The sequence below is a fragment of the Lagenorhynchus albirostris genome, chromosome 12 (assembly GCF_949774975.1).
Source record: "Lagenorhynchus albirostris chromosome 12, mLagAlb1.1, whole genome shotgun sequence".
NCBI lineage: Eukaryota > Metazoa > Chordata > Mammalia > Artiodactyla > Delphinidae > Lagenorhynchus > Lagenorhynchus albirostris.
In genome coordinates this window covers 56,598,739-56,619,017 of record NC_083106.1, presented here as the reverse complement: position 1 = coordinate 56,619,017, position 20,279 = coordinate 56,598,739, and the positions used below count along the sequence as shown (strand labels likewise).

Genomic DNA, 20,279 nt, shown 5'->3' with positions numbered 1-20,279 from the left:
TTATCTTCCACTACTGCCATCTATACATACTATTCTCTGGACATTCTTTGTGCCTTTGCACAACCTATAATACCTTTCCCAGCATTGAGAAGCTCTTCATTATCATTCAAGTTCAAGTTCAAATGTAATCTCTGGTCCCCTCCAATTCCATACACAATTAATATATTTATGCATTTATACTCTGCCATATTTCAAAAGATTTAGGGAACTCCCATTTCTCTCAGCAGCTGGACATTCACACCACCCCCTTTATATATATATTGCCATTATGGCCCTTAACCACAAACACTGAAATGATTTATTTATATGTATATCCGGCCCACTGGATTTAAACTAAGGATTCAGTTTTACTACTCTCTGCATTACCATAGTACCTAACCAATTGCCAGGAACATAATAGGTCTCTAAATAAATTTTCACTGATTGATAAATCAGTTGAATAAATGAGGGAAAAAGTCTTAAAAATCTTAAAAAGATACACACTTCATTCACAATATCTTCCAAAGGAAGAGTAAACTGGATCTAAGCAAAATATGTAGCAGTTCCAGAAAAAACCTATATTCAATCTTGAATAAGAAACATTTCTTTTGTTCCTAAAGGTTACAGTTCAATCAAGAAGCAAACTAAGGCATTAGAAGAATATACTCACAAACAAACCTATTACACATGGAGGTTTATAACATTCTATTCAATTCAACAATCATTTACTGATCACTTGTATAAATATTACTATACTAAGAATTTATGTCAGTATAAATATTTCTTCTCTTAACAAAAGTAAGACAGTGTCTAAAATGATCCTTAGAATATTTAGCTTGTGGTTTAAGGGGGAAAAAAGGTGATAAAATTATATTACGTCATTTCAGTTGTCTATAATAAAGACATGGACTATATGTTGAGCTATCTGAGGGGAGAGAGCGTCACTAAGAAGGATGCTTTTTCAGGTAGAAGGAACTGAGTTATTAGAAAAACACCTGGAACTAGTTAAAAGTTAGTAGTTGTGTGACAGAGATGGGAGGAAGGGGAAGCAGAGATAATGAAGATGGAAAAGTAGGTTATGACCAGACTATGAAGACGGGACTACCATAGAGACTCACCTACCTCTAAAGATTTTCCTGAAAGAATATAGGGTAGTGGAGGAAACTAAGGCCTAGAAAAGTTAAACAACTCACCCGAGTCCACACTGCTAGTAAACTGTGGAAGAGATGAAACCTGAACTGAGTTTGTCTTAGCTCCAAACACAAATTACCACCAAATATACCGTCTAAAATACTACCATACAATGATTCAGTTTGCCAATTAAAAAGTCTCGACATTCATTTAAAAACCATTGCAAAAGATTCCTTAAATTACTGTTGCATATATATAGTCTTTACTAGCAACAGAATATGCTGATGAGAAACAAGTTACCAAAAAAAAAGCAAACCCCTACAAAAATTTATAAATTACTTCCACAGCCCACATTCTGCCCCCTCCCCCCAAAGTTTATTTTTGTTTTTCATTTTAAATTTAGAAAAATGGATGAAATAATTTTCAAAATAAACTTGTTGGCAAAAAAAATAAAAGGAATGTGTACAGGCAGCAACTTTAACAGTATTAAAAAATATCACTAGAGGATTCAGTATGTTTCAAGTTATGTTTGTGAGCTACTAGAACATGAGATAATTAAGTTAAAGTTCACTGAGCATAAGGAATTTCTTGTATTGATATAATATTCAAATTATATTCACGAATATCTTAAGAAAACAAAAGATTAAAGAGGAAGAAAAAGTGTGACTATATCAAAACTCTATTTTACTTAAATTTAGAACTATGTAGTAATAATATTCATTGTTTTATTTATATTTCATACATACACTAATGTCTAATTAAATGGCACTAACAATCATTGCTTCCAAATATTTGATATTCTTCTAACTTAGAAGAAACACAGGTGTTCATTTTATACATGAATGAATATACAAAATTGAACTGCAATTATTTTTCTTAGCATCTTAGTATTTGCTCTTAAATAGAAAAATGAGTATCATGGCTAATTTATCATAAAGGCTTTATGTTTAGCACAGTCATTTGAAATATGTACCATTTTCCCTTTTAATTAGTTTTAACTAAGCATTTTCAAAACATCATAATCAGTAGATGAAAACGTTACAAGTTTCATCCTAAATCCACTTGTCTATGTATATTTCAGATTCATCAGACTACTAATCTTACAGAAATGACATGACTCATATATGCAATCCCATAGAAAATATGTTTCTGATATACTTTATCAAACACTAGCTACACAGGCCGTTACCAAATGCACGCTTTATTTTTAAAAAATAATCTGGATGATACTATTTACCTGGAAGAACAAAAATGTACACTAGGGGCTTCCCAGGTGGCGCAGTGGTTAAGAATCCGCCTGCCAATGCAGGGGACACGGGTTCGATCCCTGGTCCGGGAAGATCCCACACGCTACGAAGCAACTAAGCCTGTGTGCCACAACTACTGAGGCTGTGCTCTAGAGCCCGCAAGCCACAACTACTGAGCCCATGCGCCACAACTACTGAAGTCCATGAGCTTAGAGCCCATGCTCTGCAACAAGAGAAGCCACTGCAATGAGAAGCCCGCGCACCGCAACGAAGAGTAGCCCCCGCTCGCCACAACTAGAGAAAGCCCATGTGCAGTAACAAAGACCCAACACAGTCAAAAATAAATAAATAAATTTATTTTAAAAATGTACACTACACATACTGCACTAACTGTTTATAGTAATCAAATGTAGGTACTTATACTGCCAGTCAGTTAAAATGCATTAACTGGGTATCTAAGATGAAGCAAGGATCATGTCATCCCTTCCAAGTTAGTATATGTATCATAAGCTTAAGTTTTAAATATTCTAACAGCAAACATCAATTTCAGCATGTATTTAGGAAAAATCATATAGATACCAAAGACATACATTATATAATCTTCACAGTTTGAGTTTCCTCTGGCTCTAGATAGCATGTGCCTTAGGTTCAAAATTTCAGAATCAGAGATGATCACAGCTCGGTATAGGCAGTCCAAGTTCTATATGCTGGAATCCACCACTCTAATTCTTCCCACAAACCACGTTCCACACCACAAACTACTTAACAGCCATGGAAGGTATTCTATTCACTAAGATGGAAAGATCTTGTTATTTGAAAAAAGCAAGATGCATACCCATATTATAATATGCTACTTTTCTCAAAGATGGTGGGGGTGGGGAGTAGGGAATAAGAATCTGCTGTTTATATATATTTAACAGTTAACACTAAAATATGTTTATATTTGCTTGTAGACATTCTGGGAGAATACATAAAATCTAATACTGTGATTTTTAATAGACTGAAATAAGGATCTGGGCAGACAGGGGACAAGGATAAATTATGAGACTTTTCACTACTTAAAGATTTCTAGCTTTTAAAATGTGATAATACCTATGCAAAAAGAAAAAGGTAAAACACACACACACAAAGATATACAACTGACTTCCTTAAAAAAACGGAAAAACTAAAGATCTGTCTGATTAAATGGAGATGCCTAAATGAGCTCTCAAGTATTGCAAAAATATTTCATATTAAAAAGTTCTTATTATTCCTAGAGTTTTACCCTCCAGAGACAAAAAGGTAATTTAAAAAACCTTCAGAAGAGTAATTCAATTTAAGTCATATGTCCCTCCACTCACTGTCCTCCTCAACATTCTCTTTTTTGGTCTTAATAGGCTGAGTTCCTCAAAGGTTTCTCTCAATTAAAAGTTTAGGAATAGAAGAAACAGCAGGTTCTCTTCCTACATCCAATACCTGTAGCATTAGAGCTGGGACCTCACCTAGGACTCTATGGTTTCAACAAAAGTACAGACCTGTTATTAACTGCAAAGCCTAAACCACACCTGGCCATTATCTAAAACGTACCCTCCCATTCGTTCATCGTACACTGAACTCTGCCTACCAAGTGCCAAGCTGTGAGGACTTACTCTCTGTCCTCAAGAGCTAAAGGCGAAGCAAGTGAATCTGGACCACCAGGAGTCTGTTACTTGGGTCCCAACTATACCTCTGCTACCACACACGTCCACACCCTAACCTTTGAAGGAACGGAACCAGGGAAGACCTGGCACGCTACTCCACTGACGGCCAACCCCAAACTGATGATCTGTGGCCAGATCAGTAGACTAATACATTATAAAAACAAAACCTAAAATGTTAAGTTATCTTTAATGCTCTTAATTAGAGATAAACACATAAGATAATATATTCCTTATTATTTAAGTTGGCAATTAAGTTGTTCACTAATCCATTTAATGATAATAGTACCAGTTAGCTACCACTTCTAATTGAGCACATACTACACACTAGGCTTTGCTTTAAATGCTTTAAGGGGATTATTTCTCTCAACATCAAAAGAAAACCCACGAAGTAGGTCTTTCTTATTACCTTTATTTTACAGATGGGGAAACGTGGCATGGAGAGATTAGAGAGTTTGCCCTAGGATAAATGGCCAGTAAGTAGTCGAGCAAGGACTGGAACAAAAGTTCAAATTTTAAAGTCCAAGTTAAAAACTTGTAAAGCTTACTGATTTCATTACTTTACACTTTTATTCCTTATGCTGATTTTTTAACAAAGTAACTTAATTTTATAAAAATAAATATAAAAATATAAAGTCAATGAAAATACTGACCATACTAATAATCAAATAAATGCAAAATAGAGTCAGAGTACTTTTTAATCTGGGTGTTTAAGATTTTTTAAAAACTGATTATTCTTGGTAATGTTTACATCTTCATATGCATCATACACATTGCTTTTAAATGATCAACATTAATAAATTTGCATATCATTTAACCTAAAAATTCTACCTCCAAAAATGTATCCAAGTTAAACTAACAACAAGAATGTCAGATAAATAAGCAAAAAGATGTCTGCTAAAATATTATTTATAATAAAAAAAACTAATACAAGTTGAATGTCCATAAATAGACTGAGATCAGTAATTCATGATGCATTCTTTATGAATTACAGTAGTTAAATAGGATGAGGAAGATATATATGCTTATAACATGCCACAGAACGGTAACATAATTAAATATAATCTGTTAATACAAAAAAATTATGGAAAGATATACATCAAACTGTTCCAGTGGATCTGGGATTATAAAGGAAGTTTTACCTTCTGTTTTGTAAGTTTAGATATTACATTTTAGATATTACTTTTTTTATAGAACAGATTTTATAATCAGCTTCACAAAAACGCTTTACTCTTTACATAAAAAAAAAATTTATCTTAAGGAAAAACAAAAGGGGAAGAAGACCTACTGTATGGTGTCTTATGTATTAAAAGTAATAATAATTTCTTTCTTGACAGATATAAATACCTAATGTTTTTATGTCAATATAAAGTAACTGATTCACCCTGTTTTTCATTGTCATATAAAGAGTTCTACATCTTTACCAAACCCCAAATTTCCAATTTGTACTCCCACTTGAAAACTGAAATATTACTGAATTCTGTTAATTAAGAGATTAAAAAAAGAAAAAAGAGATAAGAAAGACAGTGTATGGCCACTATTATTTCCTCTTTACTGAAGAGTTGTGTGTTTTAATGTTTCATGATATTAATTCATTTTGAACCAGACAATCTGGGTAGAGGAAATTAAGTCTTAGCAACAAAAGACCTCAGGAGAGTAATCTGCTGTTAAGTCTTTGAAGGAAATAAGATTGTAAAATTTTGTGAAAAACAGGTAAGTTAGTTACTGTCTAAAATGAAACTGAGCCAATTTGCATTACATACAAAAAAGCAGTAAGAAATCACAATGCATAATTCATAATCCTTTCATATTATTTAAAGGAATGCATTTACATCATTTAGAAGAGTAACCAAAAATACTCAATATGCCCTTAAGTGTCAATTCCTAAAAATTCTCTCATCCTGAAAATAGTCCATTTCACAACAACCAAATGGGACTTCTAAATATATTGTACTCCCTGATGACAAAATGATAAATAAGTAGGTATTACTGGCCTTGAAGAGAAGAAAACAAGGAGAGAAAAACGAATAATAGCAACACTGCTAGATTTAATTGAGGACTTAAGGCATAATGGGTGTTAGAAAGGAGCACTAACCTCTTCTTGGAAGCGTAAGGTACGCTCCTCATTCCCAGGTTTGAGCTAAGGCTTACCTGCTGAGAAAACTGAAGAAAAAACCTCAAGAGGGAATTTTAAAAGACAAACAAGATTCTGGCTGCACAGTAACAAAGTCCACCAATGAACCATAAGATTGCACATGTGGGTTTCTACCAGCACACTCTTAACAAGTCAGCAGGTCAGATGTCCTTCTGAAACACCTTCACCAACGTGCTATGCCGAGAGTCACATTCCCAATGCACAAGAAGACAGCAAAAGACATGACTGAACCTCACTTATGAGTTTGATTTGGCTAGGTTTTGTTTGCTTGTGTTTAGACAGAAGCATCAGAATAAGCGAGGGCTTGATTCACAAAACCAGTATTACAATTACATATACAAACTTCAGATGCAATTAGAGATAAAGAAATTAGAGATAAAGAACCTGGCATTTTCTACTAAGTTAATCAATTATTTTCATAAGGGAGATAAACTTATCCTGACATGTATATATTATAAATATCCTTCCAGGATGTCACTTTAAGTGTTAGATCTTAAAAATGTAAGACACTATTATTTAATTGGTATTATAGTCTTTTTGACCCAAACTGTGGGGCCTGCCTTCTAATAAACAGCCGCACTTCTAACCACAGCAATAAAATAGAGGCAAAAGAGTCTCTGTCAAATTCTGTTAAGTCCCACACAGAATATGTCGTTTTCAGTTTCTTGGCTGATATTTGTAGCAATAACCGGTTTCAGCTTTGACCTTAACTTGTAAATTACTTTCACTAGCTTGCTTGAAATCTTTAAAGAAGGTAAAGTATCTGGGCACTTATGCGGTCAAGCTCACAAAATGTTACAGTTCTTAAATTATAGGTAATTTCTTAATTTAAAATGTTTTTACAGTACAAATGACTTTAAACTTTCCAAAACTAATTAAATAAAGCAAGGATGTCATTTTAAATATATATCTCCTTAAAGAAGAAAATTTCATATTAACAGAATCCTCATCAAATGAATTGTTTTGAAGGATAAGAGGCTATTTTCACTAATCTAACAGATTAGATTTTAATCCAAGAATCCATTTAATGTAAGGTAATAATAATATAGCAAAAATGTGTTATATAAGTGAAAGTATTAATGACTTATTTAGAATAGTCAGTTCAATATACAAATGTGCACACACGTGTGTATTCAAACATTCCAATGCTTAATAACATACTTGGTACTGACTTCCTGAAGAACAAAAATTTATAAATGCCTATTTAAATTGGTACCTTTTAAATTTTCCAATACTTTAAAAACACAATTTAATGTCATTAACTCATTCCCATTAAAGAGATGATCTCAGAATTTTCCTTACTAGGGAAACAAGCAGTAAACTGGACTTATAAATGGCTTCCTTAAATTGAAATTTACTGCTCATTCCCCTCATGAGATCTGAAGCTCACATAGAAGGGTTCCAGGGACTTCCTGGTGGTCCAGTGGCTAAGGCTCCAGGCTCCCAATGCAGGGGGTCCGGGTTCGATCCCTGTTCAGGGAACTAGATCCTACATGCCACAACTAAAGATCCCGCATGCCTCAACGAAAAGATCCCTCATGCGGCAATGAAGATCCCACGTGTCGCAACTAAGACCCGGCACGGCCAAATAAATAAATGAGTATTTAAAAAAAAAAAAAAAGAGGCGTTACAAATACACTGAACCCACCACCCAAAAGAGTGGGGGAAGGACCTAGTCAAAGACTGCTAGGGAGGAGCTCGGCTGAGGGTGTGCTGAGGCGGCTGATGCTTTGAGAACAGGTTCTTCCTACTTGGAGTAGGGAGTATTGGTGCTTTGAAAAATGACAGATTTTTCAGGACTCAACCCTTGAGATCTTCATTTATTTGCTAATGTGGGGAACAGTAATCTGGACGTTTCTTAACAGTCTCCCAGGTGATTATCAAGTACAAACAGGATTGAGAACTGTTAGCTCAACCTTCCCTACCCACTCCCAACACAGTGATTAAGGTTTTCTTAGTCATCTGATTTTTTCATAATTTAACACAACCTACTCTGGAAAGAACAAAGTACATTTTACTCAGAAAAACTTGTTTAAACATGTATCAAATTAGAAGGGAGAAGTTAGGTAAGGGGACCCCCTGTAAGATAAATGCTTTACTTGAACTTCTTGTGTAATATGTAAAGATTTAAAGGATAAACAAAACATTTAAAGAAATCATGAAAGATATGCAATAAAACATGATATTATGCAGACTGCTTAAGAATTCATTAAGATTTCTTTATATATTGATTTCCTCTGATACATTTAAAATTACCCAAAATTACATAATTATTATTTTCATACAACTCTGAAATTTATCAAGAATGTAAGAGCTTGTTGAGAATGCAAAAAGCAAGGTGACCTACCTACGTTTATTTAGTCACTCTTGGATATTTGCACCATTGGATCAAATTTAAACTTGTCCTCTCCAAAACCTCTTGTTTTCAGTGTTTATACAAGGTGATTAAGTTAAATAATGTGATATAAGGTACCTAAAGAAATGCACAGTATTAACTAAAAAAATGCAAGTTCCTGTGCTTTATCTTTATTAATTTAAAGCTATCTTCTGTATTACGTTCAGTATTCATCTTTGAGGAATTTTAAAGTTATTTATACCAAAATAATTCCACCTATCAGTGTCTCTTAACAGAAAGATTCAAAGTATGCCCTGAACTTTTTCAGGATTGCAATATCATACTGCAGTTTGGGTGGCTAATCTCCCAAAATATATCACAGATAGTGCTACACATATTCTGTGTGCTGACTCATGTAATCTTTTCAGAATAAATAGTCCGATGAGGAACCAAATTTAGATGTGCTACGTAACTTGATCCATACCACAAAATGTGCGAATGGTGAAGCTGAGAATTCAACATCAGTTCTACTTGCCTAATGGGATAGTAAGTTCCTCAAAGGCACGATCATAATTCTAAATCTTTTGGTACCCACCATAGCACAGTGCCTTGCATCAATCAAGAGTACAAGAAATGACTGCTGATGACTGATAACCAATCCGTACATATTTTCAGAGACAAATAATGAAAACCTGTGAGTAGCAATACAATCATACCCAATATTCGTTTATTTATGATAGGCCTGTGTAACCACAATACATAGATATGTTGGAAGATATGGACTAAGTCCATTTCTAAAGCACTTGAAATTCCCACATTATAAGCTAAATTCATCTACTTTTCAGACTTCTGAATTCATTTGAGTTCTAAAATTATCATTCTGGCGTAGCTCAATATGCCATTATGCTTTTAATGCTCTCTCTTCTAATTTCCCTCCCCATAAAATCAATAAAGTATAAGTTGTAAAGAAAGTTATTTTGTTCGATTATTCCTAGCTAGATGCTAGGTATAACTCTCCTTAGTTTAGCAGGTATTCTTCAAGCAGCTGGTGCCCTTTTCCTAGTTAGCTATTTGCAAGTGTTCCCAGTAGACTTTATGGTACTGCAATCCTGAAAAAGTTCAGGGCATACAGACACAATTAATTCTTTTTTAGAAAAGAAAATATAAATAGCACTTCCCTTCAAATGAGACCTAGCTATTTCATATATTTGAACTATAGTGAAATTTCATAGCAAGTAAACATTACTTTTTAATCATATAATTTAAATGCTTGCTGAGTCAAAAATATATAAAAATCTCATTTATAGGAAAGCTTATCTAATGGAACAAATTTTTACATATTGAACATTTATTGACCCCTAAAACAGAAGACAATATATTATCAAAAGCATACTTCCACACACAGCAGACTGAGTGCATCAAAATCCAATCCCAATTACTTTTGAGAGTAAGCTGAGAAATTTTAAAGATTTTCCTTACACCTTCCATAGTAATACTTTAAATAATACTTGAATACATAATATAATGGCCCTCCTGACAATGGCCAAGTTTTTATAAGAAAAATACCATTTTAAAGTTTCTATATACAAAGTAATATGGACAAGACATAATCTCCAATATTCTATACAAGGTCTACACAAAGTTTTCAACACAAAATCAGGAACTGTTCCTTTCTCTATACACCCCACATCATGAAAAACATTGTTCAGTTCATTGTCATTCTTCAGAAAAAGCCCAATCCCCCAGATCATAGCAGTCGAGAAACAACTAAAGTCTCAAGTTCTCCAAAAAATCTTCATTAACAGCTATAACCTGCACTGATCCCTCTGCCTTCCATTTAAGATTACATTAAATCCAAACTACTGATTTCGTACTTAGTACATTCCACAGTATACTGTTGGTAAATACTCAACAGAGATGCCATCTTATGCCCCCAACTATGCTGCAAGCTCACTGAAGACAGGGGAAACATCTTGCTGATTTTTTAAAAATACTATCTACCGATGTTTGCCATGTTTTAGGTGCATGAAAAACGTAAAGTCCTTTTTCCTTCCTCTTTGTCTGCTGATGTTAAGCAGACAACAGAATGAGAAAATGAGTAAGAAGTTAAAAAGCTTTATCTAGAAACATGGTGGTAAAACTAGAAAATTCCAAGGGCAAAGGGAAGATCTGAAAAGCAACCAGAGAGAAATCTTATCTTAAAACAAATCACAGCTAGGTTGATCGCAGACTTTGCAAAAGCAAAAATGAAAAGCAGATGACACAGTAATATCTTTAATACGCTAAGAGAAAATAACTGTGAACTTAGAATTCTATTACCAGCTAAAATATCTGTTGCAAATAATGGTAAAATAAAGGTATTTTAGATTAACAAAGATTAAAAGAAACTTAATCTGCCACCACCAGATTCCCAATAAAGAAAATTTAGGCAATGAAAAGTCACAGAACATGAAAGCACTAGATAAAATTAAAAAACAATGAGCAAAATATATAGGAAATCCAAATAACTATTGACTATAAAATAATAATAACGATAATAGTATCTGGTGTAAAAACTAAAACAAGATAGAACTAAAGTACATGAAAACAACATCAAAGAAGTTAGGAAGGAAGTGATTGAAGTTTAAAAGTTTTAACAAACTTATTCTGTAATAGTTTTAGATCTGCTCAATGCTTAGAAGAGACCCCCCCCAAAAAAAAAGAAGAAGAAGAGGAGGAGGAGGAGAAGAAGAAGAGAAAAGAACCAAGTTTCCAGATATCCAACTATGGACGGCATAAAGTTCTGGCGGACAGCTCTGTTCTTTAGGGGTGTCTCAATCTTGGCATTATTGACATTTTGGTAACTCTTTGCTGTGAGAGGCTGTCATATGCGCTGTATAATGTTTAGCAGCATCCTGGCTTATATTTACTAGATGCCAGTAGCATCCTCCTAGATGTGACAAATAAGTGTCTCCAGACATTGCCAAATGTCTCCCGAGGAGGATGTGGGAGGCGGCAAAATGCTGAATGAGAACCGCCATCGTAGGTAAAGAATGGAAAAGGAGAGGTGGGGTCAACTCCTTTTTCCTTTCTCATTTTACTTAAAACCTTACTTGAAAGTACACCTTACTTTTCATAATTTAACCGTGAGAAGAAGGCTTTTTCCTTCCTTTGATAACAACTTATCCTGGAACGCATTAGCCATTAGCCTCCTTCAGAGAGAGGTGGGAAAACATACCTTTTGTCTTGCTATACAGTCGTCCCTCAGTGTCTGAGAGGGTTGTTCCAGGACTCCAGCAGATAAAAAAAATATGCAGATGCTCGAGTCCCTTATATAAAATGGTGTAGTATTTACATATAACCTGTACACAGCTCCTGTATATTTTAAGTAATCTCTAGATTACTGTAAAACCTAATGCAAGGTAAATGCTATATAAATAGTTGGTGGCAAATTCAAGTTTTACTTTCTGGAATTTTTTTTCTGACTATTTTCCATCCACAGTTGGTTGAATCCACGAATTCAGAACCCCCAGATATGAAGGGCTGACTGTAATTCCCAATTTCCAGATTTATCTGCTGCTTTTGGTTCAGAAAATAAAATCCACAGATTTTAAAAAAGAAAAATAAAATCCACAGATAAACACTGAAGATTCTGTTATAACACAGCTTCACGTTCCATTCCATCAGCTTTATGTCCTACTTTATTCCCTAGAGCTGAGTTTCTCCTTTTGGGGAAGATATTTTTATTATAAAAAAATAATCAGAGAGAATTGATAGCTACAGAGATCTACAGAGAGTCTCCCTCAAGTCTTTAGGTGAGTACTAAACAGCACACATATATGAGAAAACTACCCAAGGTACAGGGAAAGAACCATCCGAATGAATTAGAGGAAGCAAATTCAAACCCGACCACACAGCATCTGGAATAGTTCTTGTTCTCACCAGCCACAGCAGCAATCCTCCTAATTAACTGAGAATTAGGTAGAGTACTCAGAAGACTTTGTCTCAGCTGTGGGGCAAAATTAGCCCTGGACTAAAATGCTGTTCTGGTCCACCTAAGAAATTTTAAAAGCAAGACCAGAAATAATCAAACCGATCCAAAGTAACTTAACTATGTCCCAGGGAAAAAAACTCAAGAATATTTATAAGAAAAATATCCAGTACTCAACAAGGTAAAATCACAATCTCTGGGATTCAGTCAAAAAGGATCAAACAAACTAAAAACCAGAAAAAAATTATCATAAGAAATAAGAAAAACTGATTAAAACCAATCCAGAAATAACATAAATGACAGACTGTTCAAGAAACTAGAGCAAGATTCAGCAGATTACGGCCTGTGGACCAAATCTGCCTGAGGCCTGTTTTCATTTGTTTTGTTTTGTTTTGTACAGCCTATAACCTAAGAATAGTTATTATATTTTGAAAGGGTACCTTAAAAAAAAAGCAATAATAAATATGGAACAGAGACCCTATATGGTCCACAAAGCCTAAAATAATTACTGTCTGTTCCTCTACAGAAAAAGTCTTATGACCCCCTAAGCTCTAGAAATGATTGTGTAAGTAGAGACATAAAAGATATTAAAAGAACTCAAATCAAACTTTTAGAGATAAAACTACAATGACTGAGATGAAAAACACACTGGATGGGATTAACAGCACTTTAGACACTGCAGAAGGAAAGAATACTAAATTTGAAGACAAGGCAGTAAAACCTACCCAAAATAAAACATAAAGAAAGAAAAATACAAAACAAAACAAAATTAAAGTTAATAGAACATCATTAAGCTGTGTGACAACTTCAGGAACCCTAATATACCTATGATAAGAGTTCCTGAAAGGAAGGAAGGGGGCAGACAATTTCTGAAAAAATAATGGCTGAAAATTTCCCACATTTGATGAAAACTTTTATAAATCCACAGATCCAAGATGCTTAACCGATGCCAAGCACAAAAAACAAAAACAAAAAAAAACCTGAAGAAAACCACACCATGGTAGTGACAGGCAGAGAGTTTTTTCAGCTGCCAGGAGAAGTCAGATATTTGAAGCACACAAGAGGTTCGAGCTAGCCTTTGCTGACTTTGAGGATGGAGTGAGCCACATGCCAAAGAATGTGGGCAGCCTTTAGGAGCTAAGAATAACAGCAAGGAAATGGGGACCTCAGTTCTATAACTGCAAGGAAATAGATTTGGCCAACAACCGGAATGAATCTGAAAGGGAATCCTTCCCCAGAGCTTCCAGGTGAGAGTTCAGTCTAGCCAATACCATGATTTGGGCCTTGTGAAATCCTGAACAGAGAACCCAGTCAAGCCCACCCAAATTGGACCTCTAGAACTCTGAGATAATAAATGGATATTTTAAGTCTCTAGTATTCTGGTAATTTCTTATACAATAACAGAAAACTAATACAAAGTCACATCATAATCAAACTGCCTAAAACCAGTGATACAAAGAAAATCTTAAAAATCAACCTGAAAAAAAAAGACATATTACATAGAGAGGAAGATTAAGAATGAGGGCATGCTTAGCAGACACAATGTAAACAAGAAGGCAATGCAGCTACATCTGTAAGTACTAGAAAAAAAATTGTCCACCTAGAATTCCATAACAAATGAAATATCTTTCAAGAACAAAGACAAAAAGAAAAAAGAAGGTTGGAAAAAAAAAAAAAAAGAATACCAGATGGAAATCTGAATCTACCTACACAAAGGCATAAAGGTGCCAGATAGGTGCACGAGTATAAAAACTTTTCCTGGTTATTATTTAGATATCTTAAATGATACCTTTAAAAGACTGTTAAGGCAAAAAGAATAACAATGTATTGTGGAGTTTACAATAGATGTAGAAGGAGTCTACATCTACATGTTTTGTTTGTTCATTTATTTGTTTTAGTGGTAATAAGTGGTGAAAATCTGACAAACAAATATGGCAGCAAATTTATCAGAATACTCATGGCTTTAATTGCCAGGTGAGGCTATGCATGCATCAAGGGAAATTCAAATTTGTTAAAATGATTAGAAATTTAATTTTTGCCACACTGTTTCCTTCATCATGAAATTTATGAAATCTTCTTTGCTAAGATCCCTATCAGTGTGAAAAACACTGCAAACTCACTTTTCAGTTCTAAACTTTATATTTTGTAACTATTTCTTGATACCACCTCTTAAAAAGGCAGCTAGTGATTCAAGGTCATGTTCTGATGAAACTGATGATATGCTTGACAGTATAATAAGCGGGCTGTGGGATGCTTCAGGGAAAGGCTTTTTATTTGGGCCTATGTCCAGATTTTAGTGACATTTTATCTTGTTCAAATTGATCTCATAAAAAAGATTCACATTCTGAAGTGTTTCTCTGGATGCTTCTTTTAGCTTTCTTGCCTTTGTAAATTGATTGAATCAAACTGTGTCATTAAACTCTTCAGCTTTAGGATGCACTCAGGCTCAGAGAACAAAGTAAAACCAAAGGAAAAGTAACATTTTTTATACTTCTTCTATTTCCCTTTTCCCAAACTTTAAGTCTTGCGATAACCACAAACGTTAATAATTATAATGACTGGTTTCTTTAGTTTCTATCAATTAACTGAAAACTACCCTATGTCTTCATAGAGTGACTTATGTATTTGGAATGACAGAATAGCTGAGGAGCATAAATGAACACAGAAGTAGTTTATTTAATAAATATAATTTCCAAAGAAACAATAAGTCTTTTCATTTTATCCATACTATGATTGCTCTCACAGTGTCAGTTTACATTTATCATTTTAAGCAAACATTTTACCAAAATGTCTTAAGTACTCAACACACTTAAAAGTGTTTTACATATATTAACTCATATAATCATCACAATAAAACTATGAGGTAGGTACTATCATCCCAATTTTACAAGTGAAATACTGGGTCTCAGAGAGTAACTTGCCCCAAGCCTCGCAGCTAGAATGTGGGGAGCCAAGATTCAAGCTGTCAGCTTGGACTCACAGGCCCTGCGCTTCACCAACACACTGCCTCCCGGACTTAACATGCACAAACCTTTTCTTTTTCTCCTATTTCTCATCTTAATAAATGATACTGGCACTCGCCCATGTTACCCTGGATGTCATTCCAGTTTCTTCTCTCTGCTTCATCTCCTGTCACTTAAACCAGTCATCAGACGTTACATGTACTAACAGCTAAACTATTCTCCACTGTCCCACTTTCTATATAGGCTCCACTTTCTTCATTCAGGCACATAGCATTTCTCCCTTGAACTACTGCAGCAGTTCTACCCTCAATCATCAGCTTTTTATTGCAACCACAGTAATTCTGGAAGTGAAAATACTTGATCATTTACTTTTATTTTTAAGAAGCAGCATTTCCCACAATATTGAGTCTAAACCTACTATGGTTTTCAAAGCCCTTCGTGTGCACTATTAAGTCTCTTTTAAACTAATTTGCTGCCACTCTCCACATGTAGCTTACATGCTAATAATACTGAAATACTTGTTTACAAAAGGTCACAAACTGTTTCATGGAGCATCCTTCATCTACACCCCCCACCCTCTTTGTCTATCTGGCAAAATCCTGTGCCCTCATTCACCTTCATGATGGCTTCTTCTGTGAACTTAGTCTGCCTTCTCTGTGCCGCCATAGAAATTTGTACAACATACCCTACTGTATTAGTTATTTCCATGGAAATGGTGTGGGGCAGATACACTACACAGAATAACTTAAGATCAGGGATAATACCCTATTCATCATTTCCCCCAGAACCCAGCCTGTAAGCATGGAATTCAATAACCTGGGGTCACAGAAAATCTCAAATTTTCTACATTCAGACTTCATAGGACTCAACTTTCTTAACTTCTCAAATGAAACATTATATGCATCTTTTATATTACCTTTCCAAACTAAACAGTATATTTGGATCAGTATTTCAATTCTGCTGAATAACACTCTATTGGCTATTTAAAAAATATAACTCCCAACTGTGGAAATAGATAGCAGTCAACTTACTTAACACCAACAAAAAAGCAAACCTCACTCTTTCACCAAAATATCAAAGACATAATTCCATCTGCTTAGCATCTTTCTCTTTCTCCTTTTTTAGGTAATAACAGCACTCATCTTTCTTTGGTAAACTCCTCCTTGACTCTTGATGGCATCCCAGGGCTTTTCTGTGGGGAAAACCGTCTTGCTTTTAGAATTAGAGGAGAGGGAAGCAGATATGCTTGGAGTTGCTGTCCTATGTTCTTCCCTGATTATATGGAGAAAGCATATCTGGGAGTTGGGATGAAAAGAACCAGAGAAATAAAAGGAGGGGGAGAAGGGGTAAAAGAGAGGGAGGAGGAGATAAGGGGGAAAGGAAAGAGAAGAGAAGGAAATAAAGAGATGGAGAAAGAGAACGACGAAGACAGAGGAAAAGATCTGATGACATCATGTGAACCTATATATCCATCTGGACACATAGGCAGCTTTACTCCTGCACATTCTGGTTAGAAAAGCCAACATTCTGCCTGCATTGCTAAAACTTGATTTCAGTTTCGTTTCTCTAACTTCCAACTGAGTGAGTTCTAATACAGAAATCCATCAATTTTTTTTTAGATTATTCCCTCTCCAAGAAAGTATAAAACCCATTTAACAGTATTAACAGAAAATTTGCACATCATTTTAGAATTTTAAAATTCTCGTTATCTTTTTAATCAAATTATAGAAGTAATTTAAGTAGAGAGGACAAATTTATCTGAAGCGACATTCAGTCAGTGGGAGGACATAAAACTGTTTTATCTATAGTTCCATAGGACTGTCAGGAATGGCATGCAATTATGATCTTAGTGAAAAGAGAAAGATACCATATTCAAGAGCACTTTTCCTGATACAGAAACATCCTATGATTTTAAAGATTTTATGCCTTGCATAAAAAAGATCCAAACCAACAGAAGCATCTAACTAAACTCACATTCTGTTAACATCTATATTTTTCTCCTGAGCTCTATATTAATATCCATGGTTAACGACATCTGGTGGGATCATTATCTACATTGCTAACACGGCAAACAGTTTACTTATGTACTTATAATGACACATTGCATTTGAATGTATTATTCCCCAATTACTGCCCCTTATGAACGTGCAAATTTAAACCACAATGAGAACTCTCTACACGCTATCAGAATGGTTAAAATAAAAATATAAATAATATATAAAAATATGAATTAAAATGGTTAAAATAAAAATTAAAAATAGTGATATCACCAAATGCTGGCAAATATGTAGAGAAACTAGATAACCCTGGATTGCTGATGGGCATATAAAATGCTACTCTAGAAAAAAACTGTGATAGTTTCTTAGAAAACTAAACACACAACTACAATATGATCGAGTAATTGCACTCTTGGGCATTTATCCCAGAGAAATGAAAAGGTATGTTCACACAAAAACCTGTACAATGTCTAGAGCAGCTTTAACCATGTTATAGATGCAATTATGTCCCCCCCCCAAGTTTCATAAATTAAAGCCCTAACTCCCAAAGTGACCATATTTGGAGACAGGACCTTCAGGGAAGTAACTAAGGTTATATGAGGTCATCTGAATGGGGCCCTAATCCGATAGGGCTGGTGTCCTTATAAGAAGCGGAAAAGAAACCAGAGGTCTCTCTGTGTACACACACAGAGAAGAGGCCACGGGGACACAGAGAGAAAACACCTGGCTGCAATCCAGGAAAAGAGTCCTCACCAGAAAACGTATCTGTTGGCACCTTGATCTGGGACTTCTAGCCTCCAGGACTGCGAAACAATAAATGTCTGTTGTTTAAGCCAACTAGGCTGTGGTTATGGCAGCCCAAACAGACTCATAAAATTCATAACAGCCAAAAACTGTAAATAACACAGATGTCCTTCAACAGGTTAACAGCTAAACTGTGGTCATCCATATCATGTGTGGCAGGGAGAATAATGATCCCCAATGATGTTCACATCCTAATCCACGGAACCTACAAGTGTATTAGGTTACATGGCAAAGAGACATTAAGGCTGCAGATGGAATTAACCCATTCCTATAATCTAAATTAAAATGAACAAAGTATTTATTTGAAATAAGTATGAAAAAAACTAAGAAGTCTGGCTCGTTCATTACATAGACAATGAATGTCCATGATGCTTTTATATGAAAAAATGTTAATATTTAATATATAAAATTAAATAAATCTTCATGATGATAATCCTTATAATGACTGGTAAGGTTTAACAAGAATTATATATATAATTATTTAATCCTATAGGCTCTCAGTCCTGGCTGCATTTCAGAATCAACTACAGAGCTCTAAAAATCATATTCAAAATATAGATATGTGGGCCCCTCCCAAGAGATTATGATGTAACAGGGACCGAGGCATCTGGATTTTGAAAAAGTTCTACAGATAATTCTGATGCACAGGATGAAACCCATTAATATAAGATTTAATTATAATTTTAGTCTATTATAAAAACTTATTGAAGGAAACAACTTGAAATTGTAATAATAACAAACTGGTTTAAAACTAATAAAGACATAAAATGGAATACTGTATAGTGATTTAAAATGATGCTGTAGAAATATGTCTACTGACATAGAAAGATGTATATAAGTATATATACAAACATAGAACAAAATGTGTGATATAATTCTATTTTTGTAAAAACAAAACAAACATGCACACACATGTATAGAATGGAGTCAATTTTGGTTGGCTGTAGTTATTCTTTTTGCTGCTCCTTTTGCTTGCCTATATTATTTGATATTTCTGAATGACTTCATATGAAATATATATATGAAAATAAAGCAACTTCATTTTGGTGATGAAAAGGTTAACCTTAAATAATGTATATACTTTAAACTAAATGAAGAAATATTTTACTTTGAGATAAAGCAAATATGGCAAAATTTTAACAAATGGTGAATCAAGACAAAAGGGTATAAGAATAGTACTATTCATGCATCTTTTCCATAGGACTGAAATTATTCAAAATTTAAAAGCTGAGGGAGGGCTTCCCTGGTGGCGCAGTGGTTGAGAGTCCGCCTGCCGATGCAGGGGACACGGGTTCGTGCCCCGGTCTGGGAAGATCCCACATGCCGCGGAGCGGCTGGGCCCGTGAGCCACGGCCGCTGAGCCTGAGCGTCCGGAGCCTGTGCTCCGCAACGGGAGAGGCCACAACAGTGAGAGGCCCGCGTACCGCAAAAAAAAAAAAAAAAGCTGAGGGAAAGTTAATTAAATAGTTTGGAATTTGGTCCTGGCCCCAAATAATATTCTATTTTATCATAGGTTGAACATTTGACCTATCAATACATGAATCCTTTAAAACAGTTTACTTAAGTCACCTTATGTAGGTTAAATGAAATATTAGCTAAAATAACCAAAATAAACATAAAATTATAGAAATACATACACAAAATATACATAAATATGTTCAATGTGTAAAGAAATATATCTGTTTTTTTTAATTTAAACTCTCCTACTTCATTAGTAACCAACTGCATGTATCTCTTTACTGTATTAACCAACTAAACTTTTAAAAATAATTTTTCCAATACGAATGCATTCAAAAACATAACAAGCATCAAAAATATCAACTTTATAAAATGATAATCTTACCTCATCTAAGTCTTGGATATAAACTGGTTTTTCCTCAAACCCAACTGGCATTGGTTCACTATAAGGAATCTTTACTTCTTCATATATCTTGTTGTTCTCTCTTTGGATTCCTTCTGGTAAAATCATCTATAAACATCAAAAATTAAAATCCAATAATAATACAAAACAGAACAATTACT

The 20,279-nt window shown here is 34.5% G+C and overlaps 1 protein-coding gene across 1 annotated transcript in view; it reads right to left on the bottom strand.

The window, feature by feature from the left end:
- The window catches only part of ASCC3 (activating signal cointegrator 1 complex subunit 3), a 334,378-nt gene that overhangs the window by 241,534 nt on the left and 72,565 nt on the right, over positions 1 to 20,279 (bottom strand). Inside the window, exon 10 of the mRNA XM_060167768.1 lies at positions 20,101 to 20,226. Coding sequence (XP_060023751.1) covers positions 20,101 to 20,226 — 126 coding nt within the window. The remainder of the gene's footprint in view (positions 1 to 20,100; positions 20,227 to 20,279) is intronic.